General features: G+C 42.5%; 2 protein-coding genes across 3 annotated transcripts in view; one reads left to right on the forward strand and one right to left on the reverse strand.

The window, feature by feature from the left end:
• The first annotated feature begins 859 nt into the window (after window positions 1-859).
• On the forward strand, window positions 860-23,190 carry KCTD17 (potassium channel tetramerization domain containing 17). 2 transcript variants are annotated; one of them, XM_077277729.1, is made up of 7 exons: window positions 860-1,398; window positions 1,567-1,675; window positions 9,566-9,651; window positions 20,063-20,158; window positions 20,986-21,111; window positions 22,660-22,751; window positions 23,120-23,190. In XM_077277729.1, exons 1-6 carry the CDS (start codon window positions 1,210-1,212, stop codon window positions 22,744-22,746), a joined length of 693 nt encoding a protein of 230 aa, XP_077133844.1. In that variant the 5' UTR covers window positions 860-1,209; the 3' UTR covers window positions 22,747-22,751; window positions 23,120-23,190. The 2 variants fall into 2 exon arrangements, with proteins under 2 accessions (XP_077133844.1, XP_077133843.1); XM_077277728.1 differs by having other exon boundaries at window positions 863-1,398; window positions 22,660-23,190.
• Window position 23,191: 1 nt separating this feature from the next.
• TMPRSS6 (transmembrane serine protease 6) overlaps window positions 23,192-25,540 on the reverse strand; it is a 106,756-nt gene continuing 104,407 nt past the window's right edge. Inside the window, exon 19 of the mRNA XM_077277727.1 lies at window positions 23,192-25,510. Within this exon, the coding sequence (XP_077133842.1) occupies window positions 25,457-25,510 (54 nt within the window). The 3' untranslated portion in view covers window positions 23,192-25,456. The remainder of the gene's footprint in view (window positions 25,511-25,540) is intronic.

A 25,540-nucleotide genomic window follows, 5' to 3' on the forward strand; every position in this document is an offset into this window, starting at 1 on the left:
TTAATGGTGCTATATAAATAAATAATAATATTATTTTCATATTAGGGCAGGTGCTGACAAACGTATGTTCTATTCGTGAGAATTGGGCCGATTTATACAAATCACACTGTGGTCAAACTCTGCTCAGAGTGTGATTCAATTCTCTTGGATGAGGATAAGATGGAGAAAAAAGTCTCCATCTTCTCCATTGTGTCAGTGCATGGAAATCGAACTACAATCAGATGTCATCCAAATCCAGTCCTAGGTTTTCCATAGACTCATTGACTTACATGGCTGAGTGCGATCCAAATATCGGATCAAACTCCGAAAATGCTGCAACTTTTTTTCCCCCGGACAGGTTCTGTTCAAGGAAAAAATCGGACATGTGCACGGCCCCATGGAATAACATGGGTCCGAGTGCGATCCAATGTTTTGTTAGATTGCACTCAGACTGAAAATATGCTCATCTGCACCTGTTCTTATGGGTAGAAATGATTTCTGTGGTCATTGTAACATAAATTGAGGAACTGATCCTGGGAAGCTATCTACAGATGGACCAGTGTGAAGTGAAGGCTCTGCTGCTGGACAGGTGTGGGACAACTCCGGAGGTCAACTAACTTCACTTGTGCATGAATATTGCAGAAGCCACGCTCCTGCAGGCTATGTATTGCATAACATTTCCAAGACTTTTTTTTCTCTTAATCTTGTTATATTCATTGTCGTTTTGCAATTCTAGAACGAGGCAAATTTCATTTGGCATTGAAGGGGTTTCACATTGAGAAATGAAAATCAGGGAACAGCACTGGCAGGGTGAGAGTCGCTGCTGACAGCTTGTTGTGGAAGCGAGAAACATGATCCAATGACAGATGGGACTCAGAGAGTCAATGAGATAGGTATCTGAGCAAAGCACACCTGTGGTGGCAACCTATCCCATGAGAGAGGGTGTGGTGATCGGGACGACGACCGGGGAACAAGAGACGCGACAGGAGTAAAAAGGAAAAGATGTCATGGTTAAAGAGTAATTAGTGAACGCATTGTTGGAGCGAAGCAAGCGAAGAGTGAATCATGAACATCAGCGATAGCTGCGCTGGAATCAGACAGGGGCAACGAGTTCTGTAAGAACTGGAATTACCGTAGTTGCCTGAATAGATCCCGGACTCTGTTTTGGAAATAATTTGGATTTGCAGTTACTAGAAACGTGTGCATGATACAAGCAAATGAAATAAGAAGATGGAGAGGTCACCACCACCTGAGGTTCCGGATGACCTTGCCACACAGAGAACTGCTTCTGATGGAGGAAAGTGGGTGCGTCTGAACGTCGGAGGCACAGTGTTCCTTACTACAAAACAAACCCTCTGCCAGGAGCCCAACTCTTTTCTTTGCCGTCTCTGCCAGGAGTCCCAGTTGTTGTCTGAGACGGTGAGACATTCAAGCTTCATCGTTCTACTATCTGATCATTCCGGCCTCATCATGTTGTTAACATCACCCTCAATGTTTAGCTAATGTTTCATCATCTCGGACGTTTGTATATTTTTTTAACATTCCTTCTCTTTTTATTTGCTTTTATCTCCTCTTTTATGTTTTTAGGATGAGACTGGGGCGTTTCTCATTGACCGGGATCCATCGTACTTTGGTGCAATCTTACGGTACTTGCGATATGGTAAACTGGTCATAGATAAGAATATATCCATCGAAGGTAAAAATATTTTATTTACGGTTTACGGTTTCGTATGAAACTTTATTTTTTGGACATTGGCTCCAAAAACATACTCAGAAAAAACATACCATGTGAAAATTAGAGGATAAAGTATAGGATAGGCGTTTAGAGATGACTGCACTTCTCCTAGAAGATCAATGGATCCACAGTCTTCTATAAGCCGCGCCGTCATCTCTGAACGCCTGTCCTCTACTTTATCCATTTTTATACAGAAGAAGGGGATCTTCTACCTGTTGGCGCGACTCTACGGTCTTATTAAATCCCAGGATTTTATTGGGGTTGTGACAAATCACAATTCCACCAAGTGAGCACCCACCCACCCTCATGTATCCCTTATTGCACCCTATGTGCTCTTGTCTCGCGTCCATTTCAGGTGCTAAAAAAGTGCTGTGCCGCGATAGTATATAAAGATACCTGCCAAATTATATAGAATTATTCTGCACCACGATTGCTGCAAAGGTGACCTGCTACGTTCTTATCTAATTACTATATTGCGGAGAGTAAGGAGAATACCTGGAAAGTAAACTATATGGGCAAAGTATTGGGCACTACATTTGCTTTTCTTCACGACTTTGCAGCTATGTCCACTGTTTTGGAAAGGCTTTGTACAAGAATTTGAAGGTGTTTCTTGGAATTTTTTAACCATTACGCCAGACGAGCATTTGTGAGGTCGGACACTGATGTTAGAGGAGAGGACCAGGCACACAATATCTAGTTCATCCCAAAGGTGTCGGATGGGGTTGAGGTCAGGGCTGTGTCTGGCCGGTCATGTTCTTCCACACCAAACTCCTCCAACGACGTCTTTATGGATCATGTGCACTGGGCACGGGAACAGAAACGGGGATTCCCCAAACGGTTTCCACAATATTGGACTATAATAATTGTCCAAAATATCTTGTATGCTGAATTATTAAGATCTCTCTTCATTGGAACTAAGGGGCAGAGGCCGAACCCTGAAAAACTACTCAATGGCATTATCCCTGCTCCACCAACAGCTGGTACAATAAAGTATGGTGGGTAATGTTCTCACCAAACCCAGACTCGTTCATCAGATGCCAGATAGAGAAGTGTGACCGATCACTCACAAAACACATTTCCACTGCTCCAGATTCCAGGTTTGGCTGTTTTACACCACTCCACCTGGTGATTGGCATTGTGATTGGTGATGAAAGGCTGCATGCCACTACTCTGCAATGGAAATCCAAGTTATTAAGGTTTTGGATCAGTTTTTGAGTTGATCTTAATTCCAGAGGACTGTACAGTTATGGATTCAGCGGAGTATTGGCAACTTTTATGCCCAATGCTCCTCAGCACTCAACGTCTCAATGTGTAACTTTACGTGGTTTGCCCCTTTAAAGAGTTGCATGCGGTTCCCTCCTCTTTTCAATAATTCCATTCTCAGAAGATGGTAGAATATTTAGAATGGGAGACATTTCACAAACTGACTTATTAAACCGCTGACGTCCTATTACAGGACCGCGCTGGTATCAATGAGTTCGCTGCCATGTTGGCCCTCTTATAAACTCTCTGTAGACTTGCAGTATATAGTATAAACAATCAAATCACTGCAGGTTCAAGTCCACTGGGAAGGTGTAAAAATAAAAATAAATGTTCTAAACGAAATATATGAAAGTTTAAATCATCCCCCCTTTTTCCAGTTAAAAAAATAATGAAATAAAAAAATATACGGCTTTTGGTATCATCGTGTCTGTAAGAGTCTAGTCAAAATATAAATAAATATATTTCAACTGTAGCTTAAATGCTGAAAACACAAAAAATATGACATTAATAGTTTATTAATACTAATTATTAAATAATTTTAATAGTTTAGCGCACACAAAAAACAAGTGCTCATAGAATTCCGTCAGCAGCAAAAATAAAAAATATATATGGCTCTCAGAAAATTGGAATGCAAACCACCATTTTTTTTAGAAAGTTCTTTACTTTTTAAATACTAAAATATATTTAAAAAACAATATATATATATATATACATATATATATATATATGTACTAGATGGTGGCCCGATTCTAACGCATCAGGTATTATAGAATATGTATGTATGCATGTATATAGCAGCCACATAGTATATAGCACAGGCCACGTAGTATATAGGAGGCATGTAGTATATAGGAGACAAATACTACGTGGCCTGTGCTATATACTATGTGGCTGCTATATACATACATATTCTAGAATACCCGATGCGTTAATACAGGCCACGCAGTACATAACACAGCCCACGTACTATATAACACAGCACAAACAGTATATAGCAGCCACACAGTATATAACACAGGCGACGTAGTATATAACACAGGCCATGCAGTATATAACACAGGGCACGTAGTATATAGCACAGCCCACGCAGTATATCACCCTGCCCATGCAGTATATCACACTGCCCATGTAGTATACAGCACAGCCCTCGCAGTATATCACACAGCCCACGCAGTATATAACACAGCCCATGAAGTATATAGCACAGTCCCCTCAGTATATCACACAGCCCACGCAGTATATCACACTGCCCATGTAGTATATAGCAGCCACGCACGGCCCACGTAGTATTTAGCAGTGTGGGCACCATATCCCTGTTAAAAAAATAATTAAAATAAAAAATAGTGATATACTCACCCACCAGGATCCACCGAAGCTCTGGCGATGTGCGCGCGGCTGTCGCCATCTTCCGTTCCCAGGATGCATTGCGAAATTACCCAGAAGACTTAGCGGTCTTGCGAGACCGCTAAGTCTTCTGGGTAATTTTGCAATGCATCTCTGGGAATGGAAGATGGCGGCAGCTGCGTGCGGCTCGGCGTACTACGGAGGGTGAGAATAGCAGGTTTTTTGTTTTTTTAAATTATTTTTAACATTACATTTTTTTTACTATTGATGCTGCATAGGCAGCAGTAAAAAGTTGGGGACACATAGGGTTAATAGCAGCGGTAACGGAGTGCGTTACCCGCGGCATAACCCGGTCTGTTACCGCTGTTATTAACCCTGTGTGAGCGGTGACTGGAGGGGAGTATGCAGGCGCCGGGCACTGACTGCAGGGAGTAAGGAGCGGCCATTTTGCCGCCAGACTGTGCCCGCCGCTGATTGTTCGTGGCCGTTTTGCCGCGACCAATCAGCGACTTGGATTTCCATGACAGACAGAGGCCACGACCAATGAATATCCGTGACAGACAGACAGACAGAAGGACAGACGGAAGTGACCCTTAGACAATTATATAGTAAATATATATATACATATATACAATATATGTAATTTGGTAATGCAGTAATCAGAGATCTGAAGAATCATACTATCGGGTCATTTTTGCTGCTCAATAAATACAATAAGGACGTAATTCTTACAATTGCAATTTTTCCACCTTTTCAATGCACTTGTATATATTTTTCCTATTGTTCAGTACATCGTATGATAAACCAAATAATGTCAATGAAAACTACAATTCTTTCTACAATAAGCAAAGAAAATTATGACTCACAAAAATCTAAAGGAAAGAGTGAACATTACAGATGGATATTATATTGTGCATATGTTAAGGCCGTGTTACGCTTCTTTCTCCTCCTGGGCACATCAGATTTTCAGATAGGAGATAACAGTTTGTGCTCATCAAGTTCTATAGAGAACCTAGAACTGTCAATTTAGGAAAACGAGCAGAAGAATATCTGGTTCTGCCTCTAGCTCCTCCCTCCATAGAACTTTATGAGCACCAACGGTCATCTCCTATATTAGTAATGGGAAAATCTGTCTTCACTAAACACAGATTTTACCCATGAATTGAGAGTGAAATATCAATCAGGAGGAAGAAAACTAATTTCTCTGATAAATAAGATAGATTACAAAACTTCTTATTGTAATGGGTACTATTGATTTATTGAATAAAAATGAAAACAACGGTTAGTCTTTAAGAAGTTCCCTTCCTCTGCTGACCACCCCTCTTTGCAGGCCTTTGAGGGCCATAATCACATGTCCTTGCTTACTCCACCTTTGTAGAAGTTTAGGCTGTGGAGGCTCTTAGCAAGCCATGCTTCTCGCCGACCTGTCATACAGACCAATAGTGGTTCCTATAGACCAATGTTCCTCAAGTACGGTCTTCAAGAGCCACAACAGGTCATGTTTTCAGGATTTCCATAGTATGGCCCAGGTGATAATTGCATCACCTGCACAGGCAATAATTCCACCATCTGGGCCATACTGAATCTGGGAATCCTGAAAACATGACCCGTTGGTGGCTCTTGAGGACCGGAGTTGTGGAACACTGCTATAGACTCTGCACAGTGACTATACCCCCGTCCTCTTCTTGGCACCAAGCCCACCTCTTTGTCTGCACCGCCAAACTGCTCCTAGCGATCCCGTATAACATTGTGGTGGTGAAGACCATCCATGTTACCACATACTCAGCCTTCTTATGAGGGTCGGGCTCTCCCTACTCACCATCTGCATCTCCCTCCTTCCTTATTAGTTGACAGTCAAGAACATCATCATTCCCCTCCACCAGACAATGCAGCCAGTCATGGAAACGCTGCAGGGCATTGCCATCCATTGTCTGGACCACATGCAAAATAAGTGCATCCAAAAAACATATTTACAGTTTAAACAATTGCTACATAGCAGTCTTGTGGCCAACTAGTAAGTCCAAGGAACTGCGTCATGACCTCTGCTGTACCGTGGAAGTTAAATGGCGTTGTTGAGGGTGGGCTCAGGAACTAAACTTGCTCCATACACAGCAGAATAAGGGGCTCCTGCTGCAATGCAAAACATAAGCAATAAGGCTGATCTCAGCTGTTTAACCCCTTACGTGCCATGGTCTATAAACTACGGCAGTGGCGGCGAACCCATGGCGCGCAGAGCCCTCCCTGTCCAGCCCCTACTTCAGCTGGATCTGCGTCCTCGGACTCATATCCAGCTGAAGTGTATTGTAGCGCACGAACTGGCCGTGGTGTTCATGCGCAGCAATAAATGCTGCTGGCCAATCAGAGGCTGACGTCAGCATACACGAGACTGGGCGCATGGCAGTGACGTCATGTGCACCTGTCGCTTGGACACTGAAGTCAGCTGCTGGCTTTAGAAGGTGACGTGGCACGGCGGGGGAGAGGAAGAAAGGTGAGTAGAGTGTTTATTGTGTTCTTTTTTCTATACGTTGAACAACGTAGCACCGACAGGATGGGGGACATATACAGGATGGGGACATATATATATACATGGATGGGGGACATATACCAAGATGGGGACATATATACATGGATGGGGGACATATCCTGGTTGTATATGTCCCCATCCTGGTATATGTCCCCCTTCCTGGTATATGACCCTCATCCTGGTAGATATGTCCCCATCTTGGTATGAGGGTCATATATGGGTGACATATACCAGGATGGGGACATATATAAATAGGGGACATATACCAAGATGGGGACATATCTACAAGGATGAGGGTCATATACCAGAATGGGGGACATATACCAGGATGGGGACATATATACAAGAATGAGGGCCATATTCCAGGATGGAGACATATCTACCAGGAAGAGGGTCATATATCAGGTATATATGTGGACTGGGGGCAGATACAAGTATGGGGAAGCATACACATGGATTGGAGGAGCATATGCAAGAATGGGGGACATATACCAGGATGGGGACATACAGTGGGGAAAAAAGTATTTACTCAGTGACCAATTGTGCAAGTTCTCCCACTTAAAAAGATGAGAGAGGCCTGTAATAGACATCATAGATAGACCACAACTATGAGAATGAAAATGAAAAAACAAATCCAGAAAATCACCTTGTCTGATTTGGTAAGATTTATTTTGCAAAATATGGTGGAAATAAGCATTTGGTCACCTAAACATGCAAGATTTCTGCCTCTCAAAGACCAGTAGCTTCTTCTTTAAGGCTACTTTCACACTAGCGTCGGGAACAACCCGTCGCCGTGCGTCGGGCCGACGTTCCCGACGCTAGCGTGGTCTCCGCCGCACAACGGGGGCAGCGGATGCATTTTTCCCACGCATCCGCTGCCCCATTGTGAGGTGCGGGGAGGTGGGGGCGGAGTTCCGGCCGCGCATGCGCGGTCGGAAAAAGCGGACCGTCGGGAGCAAAAAACGTTACATGTAACGTTTTTTTCTCCCGACGGTCCGCTACCACACGCCCAAGCGTCGCAAAACGGACGCACCGTTTGGCAATGCGTCGCAAATGCGTCGCTAATGTTAGTCTATGACGAAAAAACGTATCCAGCAAGAACTTTTGCTGGATGCGTAGTTTCGGCAAAACGACGCATTTGCGACGTATTGCAGTTAACGCTAGTGTGAAAGTAGCCTAAGAGGCTCCTCTGTCCTCTACTCATTACATGTAGTAATGGCATCTGTTTGAACCTGCTATCAGTATAAAAGACACCGTCCATAATCTCAAACAGTCTGACTCCAAACTCCACTATAGTGAAGACCAAAGAGCTGTCGAAAGGTCACCAGAAGCAAAATTGTAGCCCTGCACCAGGCTGGGAAGACTGAATCTGCAATAGGCAAGCAGCTTGGTGTGATGAAATCAACTGTGGGAGCAATAATAAGAAAATGGAAGACATACAAGACCACTGATAATCTCCCTCGATCTGGGGCTCCATGCAAGATCTCACCCCGTGGGGTCAAAATGATCACAAGAACGGTGAGCAGAAATCCCAGAACCACACGAAGGAACCTAGTGAATGACCTGCATAAAGCTGGGATCACCGTAACAAAGGTCACCACCAGTAACACACTACGCCGCCAGGGACTCAGATCCTGCAGTACTAGACATGTCCCCCTGCTTAAGCCAGTACATGTCCAGGCCCATCTGAAGTTTGCTAGAGAGCATTTGGATTATCCAGAAGAGTATTGTGAGAATGTCATATGTTCTGATGAAACCAAAGTAGAACTGTTTGATAGAAACAAAACTCGTCGTGTTTGGAGGAGACAGACTGCTGAGTTGCAGCCAAAGAACACCAAACCTACTGTGAAGCATGGCAACATCATACTTTGGGGCTGTTTCTCTGCAAAGGGACCATATCCATGGATCTTTCTCAGCCATCAGCTCACAGCTGTCTGTTTAGCCTTTGCTGGTTAGTAAAAATAGGTGGGACGCAACATCACTTTTTATTTGGGTCCCCCTTTTAATAACAGTAAAGGCTAAGCAAACAGCTGTGAGCTGTTATTAATAGACTGAGGACCTTTATGGCTTTTGGCCCCTTCCCATAATATTATCACCAGCCCCCAGCTGTCTGCTTTCCCTCAGCTGGTTAGGAAAATGATGGGGGACCCCATGCAAATTTTTTTTAAAGGTATTTGTTTAATAACCGTGATACCCAGATGGCGGGTGCTGACCACAACTCTCTCGCCTGGTAGCGCTGATCACATGGAGACTAGGCGCCTGGGAACAGTCCTAACTGTAAAGCTTTTCCCAGATGTGGGTACGTGTCACATTGATGACACTGATGTCATTCGTGTGTCATCGGTCTGCACGTGTGGGATACGTATTACGGACTATGTTGTAGGCAAAAAACGGATATGTCTAAGTATTTTCCACACGGTCTGTGGAAACACACTGACATGTGCGCAGACCTGTAGATTTGAAAGGGTCTACGTATGTAAGAGTCTCCAGTACAAGTGAAAATTGTCACCATACCTACTGGAGACACTGACATGTGAAGGGGGGCTTAGTATGTATCCTTTTGTAAAGTCTCAAATTTTTCTATCATGGTTAGGATGTTGATAACATTTACAAAAAAAAAAGGAATTTTCCTACTGTTGAACAAATTTGTGTTTGTTTTTAATAAATATTCTTCATTTTTTTATGTTTATCCCTCGTTTATGGTGCTGTATCCGTTGCAGGAGTGTTAGAAGAGGCCGAGTTCTACAACATTGCTTCTTTGGTGAAAATAATACATGGGAAATTGGAGGAGGCTGAAATCAATAAGGTAATTCAGAGCAATATAATAGTACACTATCCCAGTAGTTAATTCTTAGAAAAATTACAGCTCAGGCAAACCACTGCAAGATGTTCAAGTTTGTCTGATTTTTCTCTTTTTATAGGTATATTTTTTTAGTAAAATGTAAATTGTTATTTTATTCTATAAACTACTGACAACATGTCTCTGAAGTTCCAAGCAATGAATTTTGTATTTATTTACATCTGTTAGCCAGCTTGATTACATGTGGGGATTCCCTAGCAACCAGGCAACCCCCACCTGGTCGTCTAATGGTTAGACGGTGACCCGCAGAGGCGTACAAGCCACAGTGTCTTGCACCCACTGTGAAATTTGGTGGAGGATCGGGGATGATCTGGGGATGCTTCAGCAAGGCTGGAATTGGGCAGGTTGTTCTTAGCGAAGGACGTATGAATCAAGCAGCATACAAGGTTATCCTGGAAAAACAGTTGATTCCTTCTGCTCAGGCAATGTTCCCCAACTCTGAGGACTGGTTTTTCCAGCATAACAATGTGCCATGTCACACAGCTAGGTCAATCAAGGTGTGGATGAAGGACCACCACATCAAAACCCCGTCATGGGCAGCCCAATCTCCAGACCTGAACCCCATTGAAAACCTCTGGAATGTAATCAAGAGGAAGATGGATAGTCACAAGCCATCAAAGAAAGACCTGCTTACATTTTTGTACCAGGAGTGGCATAAGGTCACCCAAAATCAGTGTGAAAGACTGGTGGAAAGCATGCCAAGACGCATGAAAGCTGTGATTAAAAATCATGGTTATTCCACAAAATATTGATTCCTGAACTCTTCCTGAGTTAAAACATTAGTATTGTTGTTTCTAAATGATTATGAACTTGGTTTTTTTTTTATTATTTGAAGTCTGCAATCAATGCATCTTGTTGTTGTTTTGACATGTTGTCAGTAGTTTATAGAATAAAAGAACAATTTACATTTTACTCAAAAATATACCTAGAAAGAGAAAAATCAGACAAACTGAACATTTTGCAGTGGTCTCTTAATTTTTGCCAGAGCTGTATATGTACCGTAGATAGCAGTGGTGTAACTTGAATGTAATGAGCCCCAATGTAAAAGCTCCAAGGAAGTCGCCATGCATCTTTATTAGTCCTTATTAGTATTGGTTTTCTTATATGGCTCAGACTGACCTTTTGGCCCCCTTAGGCTTCAGGACTCAGGTTTGATTCAAACCCTGCAACCACTATAGATATGTATCTTATAAACAGTGTTTCTGGCAAAATATACTTTCAGAGTCACAGGTAAGATAAAATAGTGTCCAAATCACCTTCAGTGTAGCGTTAAAATCCATTCTTACGGCTCAGTGTCAAACATAATAATATTCTATTCTCGTTTAGCCTTCACCAAATAGACACCAGAAAGTGTGTTCATGAAGTCTGTGTCGAAACCATTGTTTTTTGCAGACCTATCAAGTACAGATCACTTGGAACACTAAACACACCAAACCGTTTTCATAGGGCATGTCAATTAACTGCCTGACCCTGAGTTTCACCATCACAGCTTCTTCAGGGGCATTGACTCTAAAAAACTGCTTGCTAGATCATGGTGACTGAGTGAGGAAGTGATTTGGTAGAAAGTATTCACAGCACCAACCTAAGGGCTCATACTCATCTGCGAGGAAAACGGACAAGTGCAATCCGATAAAAAAAAAATCAGATTACACTCTTACCAATATTAAGACATGAATAATGGCTCATCTGTGATTTTTTTCTCAGCTGACATCAGACTGAGAAAAAAAATTGAAGCATGCTGCAATTGTCCTCGTATCTTGGACGAGACTTGCTAATACAAGTTAATGGGTGTGAGAAAAGAAATCGCATGGTAATCGGACTATGCGAGTGCCGTCTGATTTTTACACACTGATGTCCTTTGAATAGCCAGCAATTCATCTGCCGCATACAGTAAAATCACAGCATGGCCTGACAAAATAGAATAGATAGAATATATATTTTTACATCGAATAGATAGCTACACAGATGTCAGTGACATATATGATTAGTACAGTGCTTGTGCAGCTTACTGTACATGCATTTTATTACGGAATAAATTATTTTAGGAAAAAAAATTGCTTGGGATCCCCCAACATTTTAGTAACCTTCAGAGGGAAAGCAGACAGCGGGGTAGATGTTTATAGCCAGAGAAAGGAGTAATATCCATGGAGCTTCCCAGGCTATTAATATCAGCTTACAGCTGTATACTTAGCCTTTCCTGGTTATTAAAATGGGGAAATCCCTCCCAAAAATGATGTAGGGTCTCCCTATATTTAATAACAAACAAAGGCTAGGCAGACAGCTTCAGGCTGATATTAATAGCCTAAGAAGGGGCCATGAATATTGGCCCCTTCCCAGACTAAGAATTAAGCTTTCTGCTGCCCCAGCAAGGGCGCGTCCATAAGATGCGCACTTAGGCTCGCTCTTCCCAGTTGCCCTGTAGCTGTGGCAAGTGGGTTGATAGTTTGGAGGGTTGATGTCACCTTTGTATTGTCAGGTGACATCAAGCCCAGAGGTCAGTAGTGGAGAGGTGTCTATAAGATGACCCCATTACTAACTCCATACTTATTTTGTAAATAAGCACACAACCAGAATAAAGTCATTGAAAGACTGACACAGACTTCTTTAATTAATCTAAATTAAGCCATACTCACGTCATCGTCCAGTCCACTAAAGCCAATATCCCCTGTAACACAATTAAAATAATAAACAACCATATTCCTCACCTGTTCGCCAAGAAGATAATAATCCATTTTGTCTCACAATGGGTCTAGCTCTGCTATATCAAGGTGGCAGGCCGCATTGTTGCATGATGCAACTATAAAGCCTGCCATCCAGCAGAGGCACCGATCTGTGCGTGATTGCTCAGCTCAGCACCTCTCGGTGAACTCCTTTCAGCTCACTGACATCACTGCGAGCATGGGAAAGTTCACACGCTCACGGTGCTGTCAGAAAGGCCCTGTGAGTTCACAGCCAATGAACTTAGTTCAACTCACTAACATCAGCACGAGCGCCGTGGGAAAAATTTTAACGGCACTTGTGTTATTATTTTGAAATATGAGAATGGAGAAGGGGTTGCCCTAGAAGTTGTCAGCGACTTTAACCCCTTTCTGACATCAGACGGGATAGTACATCTAACATCAGAAGTCCTGCTTTGAGGTGGGCTCCGGCGGTGAGCCCACCTCAAAGCTACAACATTTTTCAACAGCTGACATGTGCCCATAATAGGTGCAGGCAGAATCGCAATCCGCCCGCACCTATTAACTAGTTAAATGCCACTGTCAAACTCTGATATTGGCATTTAGTGCGTGCTTTCGGCCATCAGGCCGGAAATAAGCACACCCGTCAGGTGATCGGGGGTCAGCGGTGCATCAGCATGACAACCAGAGGTCTCCTTGAGGTCCCTGTGGTCGGCGCTCATAGCAATGCAGTAATTCTGCTACATAGGGGCGATCTGAGCATCGCCTCTATGTAGCAGAGCCGATCAAGTTATGGCTGCTTCTAGTCTCCCATGGAGGCTATTGAAGCATACCAAAAGTGAAAAAAAAAATGTGATTAAAAATATGAAAAAATAAAAAAAAAACATAAAAGTTCAAATCACCCCCCTTTCGCCCCATTCAAAATAAAACAATGAAAATAAAATCAAACATAGACATATTTGGTATCACTGCATTCAGAATTGCCTGATCTATAAAAAAAAGGCTTAACCTGATCGCTAAATGGCGTAGCGAGAAAAAAAATAAAAATGCCAGAATTATGTTTTTTGGTCACCGCGACATTGAATTAAAATGCAATAACGGGCGATCAAAAGATTGTATCTGCACCAAAATTGTATCATTAAAAACATCAGCTCGGCACGCAAAAAATAAGCTCTCACCCAACCTCAGATCACGAAAAATGGAGACGCTCTGGGTATCGGAAAATGGCACAATTGTTTTTTTGTTTTTTTTTAGCAAACTTTGAAATTTCTTTCACCTCTTACATAAAAAAGAACCTAGACATGTTTGGTGTCTATGAACTCATAATGACCTGGAGAATCATAATATCAGGTCAGTTTTAGCAATTAGTGAGTTTAGCAAAAAAGCCAAACAAAAAAGAAGTGTAGAATAGCACTTTTTTTATTTGCAATTTCGCTTCACTTGGAATTTTTTTTCCCGTTTTCTAGTATATGACATGGTAAAACCAACGGTATCGTTCATAAGTACAACTCGTCCCACAAAAAAATAAGCCCTCACATGGCCATAGATGAAAAAATAAAAAAGTTATGGCTCTGGGAATGTGGGGAGCAAAAAATGAAAACGCAAAACCGAAAAAAGCTCCGGTCATGAAGGGGTTAAATCGAGGCACAAAGAGGAAGTGTGGTCACAAAGACACAGGATGTGACTTATGTTGGACTCATTTTGCTTGTGATCAAAATAAGATAATTTAGTAGGATTATTACACTTTAAGGCCTTATTTATTCAATTTTTTTCAATCCACATCTCAGTCCGCTCTTATCCATACACGTTCTGTTTTTATGTATTTACGGTCAGTGCGTCATCTATTTTCATTGTACGGGAAAAAATGAATCAATTGGGTGTTTTTCAAACATCTCCTTGGCACAACAGAGTTGGTGCGAAACGACTTGTAAGACTTGGTCTAACAGCCACATCAGTAATCTGTGACCGCTGGATGGGAGGCTTGAGAGCCGCTTCCTACCTCTCCGGCATCCATGGCTCTTCTTTTGATTAGCCGGCCAGACGCAATTTCAGCATTGCAGCGTGACCCACATGTGATGTTACTTCAGGCTAATCAAAAAAAAGAGCCATGGGTGTTAGGAGGCTTTTTTTAGGACTCCAGCCCAGCGACCACAGATTACTGATGTGACCAATGGACCGGGTCTTGCGAATCGATTTGCACCAACTCTGTAAACCAACCATGACGTCTAGACTTTCTTTTCCTAATTGTGTTTCATCAAAAATGTCTGAATTGTCTTTTGCTGAGGTTTGAGTTTTGGAGTTCTGTGGTCTTTTGATCTCATCATTGATATCCAGGACTTGTCCAGAACATATTAATTTGGAAAAAGTGTCTGTGATGGACGCAATATAGATAATGAGAGCATCCGCCTCCTTGGTGCTCTTATGTAGTCTTCTAGCTAAAGCAGTGCATCCTTGTGACTGTCACCGAGCAGCTGCTTAGATCTGAATAAATCATAGGGAACACATTACACAGTTCACCGAACAATCCAAAACATTCTGCTTTTATCAGGCAGCAAAATAACCGGGTTAGCGTAATGTGACTGCAGGAAACTGCAAAATAAGGCATAAAAGACTAGATATGAGAAAAACCCGCAACGGGCCGCCGCTGCATTCATAATATATAAATGATAAAATAAATATATATTGTGCATGTAATGAAAAATAATTTAGGTTGTTTCTTTTCTCATGATGTCGGATGTGTCCCCTTGAGATGAGCAGTGTCATAAGTGGCCAGTAGCCTCTTCATCATATTATATAAAGCATCCATGAAAAAATGAACCATATAATTGCTGCCTGAAAAATCTTTCATATTAGGTTTTCTTTAGCTTCTCTAAGGAGGTTTCTAGCACTGACTGACAGCCAGTCCTAATGCTAATCCAGCTGTCAGTCCATGTCGGGGGCGGTTACAGTTGCCGGTCACTATGCACAGAGCGGAGACTGAAATCCAGCTGGCGCCATCCCTATGACTGAAAGAGCGACCCTGCCAGGAGGAATAAAGTTCATTTCCTCCTGGCAGTGGGGCTCTCAGTCCAGGCAGTGCATGGTGTCAGAACGCTATTAACCTGCAGATTAACCCTGTATCTGCAGCTTAATAGCATTATTTTAAAGTTCCCTTTAAAAGGGCTTGTTAGCAAGGGTACAAAGATAGCAATAAATACATGGTGGCCGTTTGGGGGCCTCAGGGAAGCTGTTGGATTCCTTTTAAAAGAAAGTTGTGAAGTATGATATGCTGTCATTATTATAAAGAAATATAGGGTTTACTAGACATTACTGTATGGAATAACACAGCCTGCCATAAATGATTGAAGCCTTGATCTATACCGGAGGAAAGAGGCCAAATTGGGGGTCTGTCCATTTAATGTATGTTGTAGGAGCCTTTTGCAAGCACATGAGAAACAGAAGTCAAGGTATTTGAAAATACCCAAAGACCTGATAATTAGCTGATATCGAAGGGAGAAGTCACATATGAATCTATATTTCTTCTGCCGCATTCACTGCATATATACAGTGTGTAAGCAGTACGTGCAGGCATTGAAATCATTGCCTGGCTGTATAATGTATGGTTGACCCAGGTACGACGAGTCAGGAGCTGTGCTTGCATACCTGAAAGTGAAAGGGAGAAGATACAGATTTGATATTTGAAAAAACTTTTTGACAGTGAGGGTGATCAAGAGTGGAACAGGCTGCCACGAGAGGTGGTGAATTCTCCTTCAATGGAAGTCTTCATACAGAGGCTGTCTGAGATGGTTTAGTGGATCCTGCATTGAGCAGGGGGTTGGACACGATGACCCTGGAGATCCCTTCCAACTCTAACATTCTATGATTCTATGATACCGACTCTCTGCTGTATAGTTACCCTGTGTCATATTGTCAAGAAAGCCCATTATGGAGGCCTGTGTTTCCATGGTAACCGACTACAGACAAGCTATTTGTAGTCTCATCCTGCAATCATACTACCTCCAATCTGTCCCCAAAACATTAGTTAGCAAGAAATAGGGTAGTGGTAAAATGGCAGGATCAGACTATACAGGGTATCTTCCCACATTTTGCAAAGTTGCTTTGTTTTCTATGTTAGTTTTATTGTTATAATGTATTTAATTGGTTTATTAAGGTGTACATTCCTTAAAGGGGTTGTCCACTACTCAGACAACCCCTTCTCAATCCGTATGTTTCCCCCTTATAAAATAATAACACTTATACTCACTTCCGGTGGCAGCGCCATTCCAATGGTGTTGTCACTGGCTCTCCCAGGGATCGCAAAACATTGTTACGACACACAATCCCTGCTATCAATCAGCTGCTGTATCACTCACCCCTCCTCAGGACGTATCACATACGTCTGGATGAAGTGAGAGAGCAAGTGTGGACAGTATACCACTGAAATAGTGCCATCACCGGAAGTCAGTAAAAGGTCTCATGCTCATCTGTGAGAAAAAAGAACAAGTTCATTCCAATAAAAAATCAGATTGCACTCTGACCAATGTTAGGGTACCGTCACACAGTGAAATTTTCATCGCTACGACGGCACGATTCATGACGTTCTAGCGATATCGTTACGATATCGCTGTGTCTGACACGCTACTGCGATCAGACATCACGCTGAGAATCGTACGTCGTAGCAGATCGTTTGGAACTTTCTTTCGTCGCTTGATCACCCGCTGACATCGCTGGATCGTTGTGTGTGACACCTATCCAGCAATGTGTTCGCTTGTAACCAGGGTAAACATCGGGTAACTAAGCGCAGGGCCGCGCTTAGTAACCCAATGTTTACCCTGGTTACCAGCGTAAACGTAAAAAAAACAAACAGTACATACTCACATTCCGGTGTCTGTCCTCCTGCGTCTCAGCTTCTCTGCGCTGTGAGCGCCTGCCGGCTGGAAAGCGAGCACAGCGGTGACGTCACCGCTCTGCTTTCCGGCTATGGTGCTTACACAGTGCAGAGAAGCAGAACGCCGGGGGACAGACACCGGAATGTGAGTATGTACTGTTTGGTTTTTTTACGTTTACGCTGGTAACCAGGGTAAACATCGGGTTTCTAAGCGCGGCCCTGCGCTTAGTAACCCGATGTTTACCCTGGTTACCCGGGGACTTCGGCATCGCTCCAGCGCCGTGATTGCAAAGTGTGACCGCAGTCTACGACGCTGGAGCGATAATCATACGACGCTGCGACGTCACGGATCGTGCCGTCGTAGCGATGAAAATGGCACTGTGTGACGGTACCATTACCCTATGAGTCTCTGCAATTTTTTTTTCAGCTCAGATCGGACTGAGAAAAAAATTGCAGCATGCTGCGAGTGGTTCACATATATCAGAGGAGATTCGCCAATGCAAGTCAATGGGTGTGATAATAAAATAGCACGGCACTCGGACCATGCAAGTGCCGTCTAATTTTTACACACCTATGCCCTTGAAAACCCGACATTTCCTCTGCCGAGTACTGTAAAATCACAGCGTGACAAGTCAAAATAGAATAGATAGAATAGATACAGTATATATACATAGAATAGATAGATATAACAATGTCAGTGACATATACTGTATAATTGTTACAGTGATTGTGTAGCTTATTGCACATGTTTTTAATGAATAAATTAATCATTTTCAGAAAAAAATGCCTGGGAACCCAAACATTTTAATAACCATCAGAGGGAATGCGGATAGCTGGGGGCTGATGCTTATAGCCAGGGTAGGTGGTAATACCCATGTAGTGTCCCTAGGGTGCTATTAATATCATCTCACAGCCTTTTACTTAGCCTTTATTGATTTTTAAAATGAGAGACCTCTAAAGAAAATATTACGTGGGGTCCCAATATAATTAATAACCAACAAGGGCTAGGCAGACAGCTGCGGGCTGATATTAATAGGCTAGGAAGGGACCATGGATATTGGCCCCCTCTCCTCATCCGTAAGTTACGCCAAATCTGGCACTTAGCCTCGCTCTTCCTGCTTGCCCTGTAGCGGTAGCAAGTTGGGTGATAGGGTTGGGGTTGATGTCACCTTTGTATTGTCAGGTGACATCAAACCCAGGGGTTAGTAATGGAGAGGTGTCTATAAGACGCTCCCGTTACTAACACCTTAGTGAAAGTGTTAAAAAAAAACAGAATAAAGTCCTTTATTTGAAATAATGACACAGACTCCTTTTATTGAATTAAAAATGCAAAAAACACGTATACTCACCTGTACGCCCAATCCATTGAAGCCCACGTCCCCTGTACAAGAGTTAAAAACATAACCAACTACCATATATTCCTCACTTCTCTGAGAAAATAATAATCCATTTGTCCATAGCCGACTCTATGTCTGCTATATCTACTTGGCACACTGAACGCTGGCATGATGCAAGAGTTCAGAATGTTAGGAAGCAGAGACACAGAGATGAGCATGCTTGTGCACCCCAGTGCCTCGCGGTGACGGCAAAAAGGTGAGCGGGGCTCACAGCCAATGAACTCCATTCACCTCACTGATGTCACCACAAGCGTGAGAAACATCTCACACTCGCGGTGCCATCAGAAAAGTCATCAGAGCTCAGAGCCAATGAACTCCTTTCACCCCAATGATGTCAGCGCGAACGCTATGAAAAATTTCACATGGTGCTCGCGTTGACATCATTGAGGTGAATAGTGTTCTTTGGACATTAACACAGCTCACCTTTTTCTCATCACCACAAGACACTGAGCTGCACAACCGTGTCTTAGAAATGGGGGTGCCTTATAGATGACTCTCCATTATTAACCCTTCGGCTTGATGTCTCTTGACAAGGGCAAGTGGGAAGAGTGAGGCTAAGTGCCAGATTTGGCGCATCTTATCGATGCATCATTTCTGAGGCAGCTGAGAGCTGATGTTTTTAGTCTGGGATGGGGCCAATTTCTAATGCCCCTTCCTAGCCTATTAATATCAGCCCGCAGCTGTCTGCCTAGCCTTTGCTGGTTATTAGTTATAGGGGGTGACCACATCTTTTTTTTGGGGGATTCCACATTTTAAAAACTAGTAAATGCTAAGTATACAGCTGTGAGCTGATATTAATAGCCTGGGAAGCTACATGAGTATAAGACCCTTCCCTGGCTGTAAACATCTGCCCCAAGCTGTTTGCTTTCTCTCTGCTGGTTATTAAAATTTTGAGGGATCCCATCCATTTTTTTTTCTGAAATTGAATTATTCATTGCTAAATTACATGTATAAAAATCTACACATGCAAAGCACTGATTATATATATCACTCACATCTACCTATCTATCGATGAATATTTCCTTTAAATGACATAGAGAATTCCTCTATGTATAAGCTCATGATAAAATTGCATTGCATATGGATGGTATTCGCATGTTATTTGATAGTCAATCAGATGCTAGATAATAAAAATCAGATTGTACTCATGAACATCACATGACACTCGTTCAACTCTTCAGGAAGAATATCGGACCTTTTTTTTTTACAGTGATGGGTATGAGCCCTAAGTGTTATTATTTTACAAGAGGAAAACATTCAGAATCAGAAGGGGTTGTGGACAACCCCTTTAACCACTGAGTGCATTACTCAGGATGTGTCCATAGGCTAGATTTTACTTCTCTGATCAGGCTACATATCTAAAGTCTTATCTAAACCCCTAATCTATTTTTCTAACCTCAAACAACTCTATCCAGTCCCAACAGAAACATGTCTACCGGGTATTACAGTGTCAAGAAGCCGAGTTGGCTCAGATGGTTTCCACCATGTCTGACAGCTGGAAATTTGAGCAGGTAAAGGCCATCACCCTAAAATTCAACCAACAAACATGAAAGTTTACAACCCACTTTATTATATGTAGTAACTATAAATTAACTCTATATTTATTTTGTCGGAATTTCTCATTTTCAAAAACGGCGCAATATAAAAAAGCAGACTGAGCACAGTGACAGCACCCTGTAGATGTGCTGTCACTGTGCTCACAATCTGCTTTTTATATTGCGCTGTTTTTGATGCACTGTGGAGTTGGCTGTCAGTCAGTGACGGGATGTAGTTACAGACTCCGCTCACTATGTACTGAGCGGTGACTGAAGCTTTGCCGGCTGTGCCTCTATGACTGCAAGCCAGAGGCAGCTTGCAGGAATAAAGTTAATTTTCTCCCAGCATCCAGTTTTTTGATGTGGCAACTACATTGCTTCAGGTTAATAGCGTTATAGGTTCCCTTTAAAGGTAATAAAAGTGACACTCACCCCTGCTTGTCTCTTTTTCCTGACTCACTTGACACACTAAATATTGCTGCAAATACCTGCCCATCCCATCTGTGACTGATGCAGCTCACGGCTGCAGCTTGTGCTCGGCTGAGCAGGCATTTTCTGGTCAGTCACGGTGTTTTGAGAACAGGACCAGGAGGCACAGATGAGTAGGGACTGAGCGGACACCGGAGAGAGGGATTTTCGGAGGATCAGTACTGGTGAATACAACCTCTTAATTATTTTTAACCAGTCTAGACCCTATTAAGCATATTTTACACCAGCAAAAAACGTCTTTAAGATTTATATATAAATGGAAACAATGGTAAAAGTATGATGCATATATGCTTTTTTTTCTTCTTTTCTACAAGCTGGTGAACTTGGGGTCTCCATACAGTTACAGTAGTGAAGGACAATCAGAATTTCTTTGTGTGGTATCCAGAGAGCTCCAGAGCAAGCTGAAAATATGTGGAAGCGAGGCGTGCAGTACGGCACAGGTACACAATCATGATAATTGCTGTATGCTTCACATAGATTCTTGTCACATCGTTAGGGCAACATTTTTTTCTTTTTAAATTGCAATATTTAAATTCTTTACAATATATTATATCTCAATACTAATATATATTGTGTATATTTTAATAGACTACATAATAGCTACAAGCTGTAAATGGCCATAAAATTCTTACAGGATATAATCCCACTTAAAGGGAATCTATCACCAGGTTTTCTGCTACCTCATATGAGATCAGCATGATGTAGGCAAAGAGACCCTGAGTCCAACGATGTGTCATTTAGTTTACTTGGTTAACCGTTAGCCGTTCTGACACAATCAGAGCTTTTAAATTTAACATGAAGCAGAGCTGAGAAAGTTAACCCTGCCCACACCACAGCTAAGCCCGCCCACACCACAGCTAACCCCACCCACATCACAGCTAACCCCGCCCACATCACAGCTAACCCTGCCCACAGCAGGCTCTCCGTGTACATAACTGTAGACAGTCGGACCAGGAGGCACAGCGCTGCTGTGTCAGAGCAATAATAAGCAACTGGTGCTAAAATAATCATTGCAAGTAAACCAAACCACAGAGCTTGATAAGAGAGGCATCCCTGAAATCTGTGTTTTTTAACAACTACATCATGCGGTTTTCAGATTATATAGCAAAAACCTGCTGACAGATTCCCTTTAAGCTGTACTGAAAATGATGTAACCTGATACATTACATCTTTTAAATTGTAAAATGGTGCAGAGCTAAATTTATAAGGGGTGGTTTACACCAGACGGGCACTGGCTGTCATAAAGTCCACAGTTGGAGGGCTCCTTTAAAGTGAACCTGTCACCAGGTTTGGCCGATCTGAGGTAAGGGCATCACCTTTCAGACCTGATATACAGCATTATATCTGCCCTCAACCTGGCCTGAGAGATAAGAAAAATACCTTGTATTATACTCCCCTGCGGGGAGGTCCATCTGAGGGGTGTCGCTGGTCTTGGTCTGGTGTCTCCCTTCTTCTTGTGATGCCGTCCTCCTCCTTGCTTCATGTGGATGACACGTCCTTACATCATCCACACAGTCTCCCCGCCATCGCGCTCCTGCACAGGCGTACTTCTCCGCCCTGTTGAGGAAGAGCAAAGTACTACAGTGCGCAGGCGCCATGAAGGGTCAAAGAGCCCCGGCACATGCGCACTGCAGTACTTTACTCTGTCCTAGTCAGTAGAGAAGTACGCCTCCGCAGGAGCCCGATGCCAGGGAGACTGTGTGGATAATGGAGGGAAGTGTCATCCACTTGAAGCAATAAGGAGGACGGCCTCGCAAGAAGAAGGGAGGCGGTGGACTAAAACCAGCGACACCCCTAGGAGCGGACCACTCTGCCGGTGAGTTTAATAAAAGGTCTTTTTCTTATCTTTCAGGTCGGGTTCGGGGCGGATATACAGCATTATAGAATGCTGTATATCAGGCCTGAAATGTGGTGGCCGCATCTCTTATCGGTCAAACCTGATGACAGGTTCAAATATTTTTCTCACTGTAGATCTCTTCTCATTGCAGAGTTTAGATGCCGAAAAGGATGAAGAGAATGTGCTAAGCCCTGACTGTATCGTCTTCCAGGAAAGGGACAGAGAAAGCGGACATTAACTCCAGTGAGTCTCCCACATGGACATGTGCACCCGACCCCATATATTACATGCATTGCTCTGTCTCTTCCATAACATCTATCTCCTCCTCCATCTATCATTCCTCTATCACCATTGTGTAAACTGGCGCTACAGGTATTTCGATAATTGGCGTATGCTCTAGACTTCCCCTATATAAGACCACGAGGACCGATGTGTCTTTCCATTTCAGCCTCTATCGTCTCGTCCTTTCATCTATTAGCTTCTTAATATTAAAGTGATGTCTCCACTCGATTTGGCCATCATCTTCAAAACGGTTCACTCTTGTGTTGTGTCTTGGGTCATTTTAACCCTTTCTCACCTGCATATCCATCTTTCTCCCTCTTTTTTTCCAGACATTATGGTCATTGCTGTACAGTCTTCTTTTATCAATCAATACCTCAAATAAAGCAGACTTTTTCACACCAGCGTGTCTCATTGTTTATTGATATGCGCTCATGCAAGCCCACAATACACAGTGTTCACTACGTTACACCTAGTAGCCCTTCCGAAAGGCGAACAATCAAGAAATTAGTATCTTATACTCTTAAAAATAATTCACTCATATGAAGTGCATGTCTTATCTTGGGTGAATTTTATTTTACCATCTTTTTATAAGTAAGGATAAAGAATAAACTTTTTTTGGCTGAAAGGACTTGATCAGTTTTATATTGTGATGTATTGGACATAAAGTGAATTGTGCGGAGTGGGACGGACATAGACTACAGAGCAGTCCTGTTTAGGAAGAGCATATGGATCATTTGCTTTCCAGCATCTTCTCATAGAGTCCAGATCTTATGTTCTGACTGTAAGTATTGCCCTATACAATAGTGGGAAGCCATTAGGCATGCTGGGATCGTTCTCACCGGATTCCTGCTGGGGAATCAGATCCATTAAAGCCCTTGATTCAGTAGTTTTATTCATTTTTATAAAGCCACATATTTAGAAAAAAAATAATTTATTCAAATAATGGATTTTTTTTGCATAGTTCTCGTTTGAAAAGATTCTGTCAGTGGGATCAACCTTCTTAAGCCACCTATATGGGTATGTAGGTAATAGGAAATTGAATAAAATGATACTTTGATATCTGCATGCTGTTGCCTTATTCCAGAGTAATTCATATTTTTCTCAATATGTAAATTACTTTCTAAGATCTATGGGCCGGACATAGATCTTCCTTAGAATCTGCCTCCAGAGATTATTATAAAATGAAAGAGGGAGTTACCAGTGTGAGACATGTAGATCAGGAGAGCAGACTGTCAGTCATTACATGTCTCACACTGGTAACACCCATAGATCTTAACAGCTTTTACAAATTAAGATCACAGATATCAAGGTATCACTTTATTCAAATTCCGATGACGTTCATGCCCACATAGACAGCTTAGGAGGGTTAAACCCACTGACAGATTCCCTTTAAAGGGGTTTCCGGAACTTAAACATTGATGGCTAATCCGTACGACCGAGACCACTGCTGTTTAGAAAAACGAGGGGGCCAAGTAAATGAGACTGAATTACAATACTAACCCATGCAGTCCCTTCTCATAAGCAATTATTCCTGTGCAAACAATGACATGGTATTCCACTTGCCAGAGCATCATGGCCCTTTGAAATGACTGACTTCAGAGGTTGGTCCGCACCATTCAGGCCAGGCCAACAATGTTTACCACCGATGGGGACATTTTTTACTTTAATGCATTTACAGGACGATTCACTTGAAAGAGGCCCCGAATATTCTCTGATTACTCTCGCTAGAATGAAGAAATCTGAACGAAGTGACAAGCACTGAGCTCCACAGTATATGGAGCTGAGAACAAGACAGGAGTGATGAGGTAGGCGCCAGACACTCATGTATAGGCCGCTGAAAATCTCCTAGTTACTCGCTAAAAAACACACTCCACGATGAACAATTCGGTGTATGACGTGCAATGTCTCAGTTGTACATCTTAGGCCCAAATGTCTTTGACACCACTGTGAACATTGATGTGTACCTGGACATTTTTGAACAGTTTGTGAATCAACTGGATGATTATGAGTCAAGGAAAGTTTACTTCCAGCAAAAATGGGACAATGTGTCATGTAATGGCAAGGAGCAAGGCACAAATTCTGTCCTCTTTTGGCAACAGGATAATTTTAAAGGGGCTTGGGGCTGGATCTGACAACACCAAACTTCTTCCTTTTGAGGTATGGCTCAAAGCAAAAGTCTATTGGACCAAGACTCCCACTGTGGAAGATTTGAAGACAAACATCCAACTTGAAATTGCTACTATTCCCTCTGATCTGCTTGCCGATATGCTCAGGAACATGGAGCGCCGTGGGTCAAAATATGTCTGAAAACGGAGATCACTTCTCCGCATCCCATACGTCACGAGATGTAATGGTTTTTTTTTGTTTAGATTTGGTTTAGAATATTTGAGGCCTCTTTTTAGTGAATCTCCCTTTATTATCCACAAGAGAACACCATGTTTTTTTTTTTAAATGTTATACTGTCTACTTGACCAGCTTCAAAGTATGAAAGTACATTGCAGACTACAGAATGTGTTACCAGCAAATCAGTCTGGAAGCTCCTCTGAGGGTAGAGCCTTATCTCTCTTCCCCTGAACAGTCTTCTAAACTGATTTGACCACATCAAAGTTCAACCTTCATGGTCGTACCTTACCTTAGAAGCGTGTTCAGGAGAAGAGAGATGAGGGTTACACAGTATGTTGATAGAAGAGGCCAACATAAAAATACAGTGGTGATTTCTCCTGTAACCCCCCAAAAATATCATCATAAAT

This window comes from Ranitomeya variabilis, chromosome 8 (genome assembly GCF_051348905.1).
Source record: "Ranitomeya variabilis isolate aRanVar5 chromosome 8, aRanVar5.hap1, whole genome shotgun sequence".
In the NCBI taxonomy this organism is placed as follows: domain Eukaryota; kingdom Metazoa; phylum Chordata; class Amphibia; order Anura; family Dendrobatidae; genus Ranitomeya; species Ranitomeya variabilis.

Bases quoted from the DNA above. Each gene is read 5' to 3' on its own strand.
- KCTD17 (XM_077277729.1), top strand. From the start codon at position 1,210: ATGGAGAGGTCACCACCACCTGAGGTTCCGGATGACCTTGCCACACAG. The intron at 1,676-9,565 runs GTAAAAATATTT...TATCCGTTGCAG, and splicing joins TAAGAATATATCCATCGAAG to GAGTGTTAGAAGAGGCCGAG. The intron at 21,112-22,659 runs GTACACAATCAT...TTCTCATTGCAG, and splicing joins AGGCGTGCAGTACGGCACAG to AGTTTAGATGCCGAAAAGGA.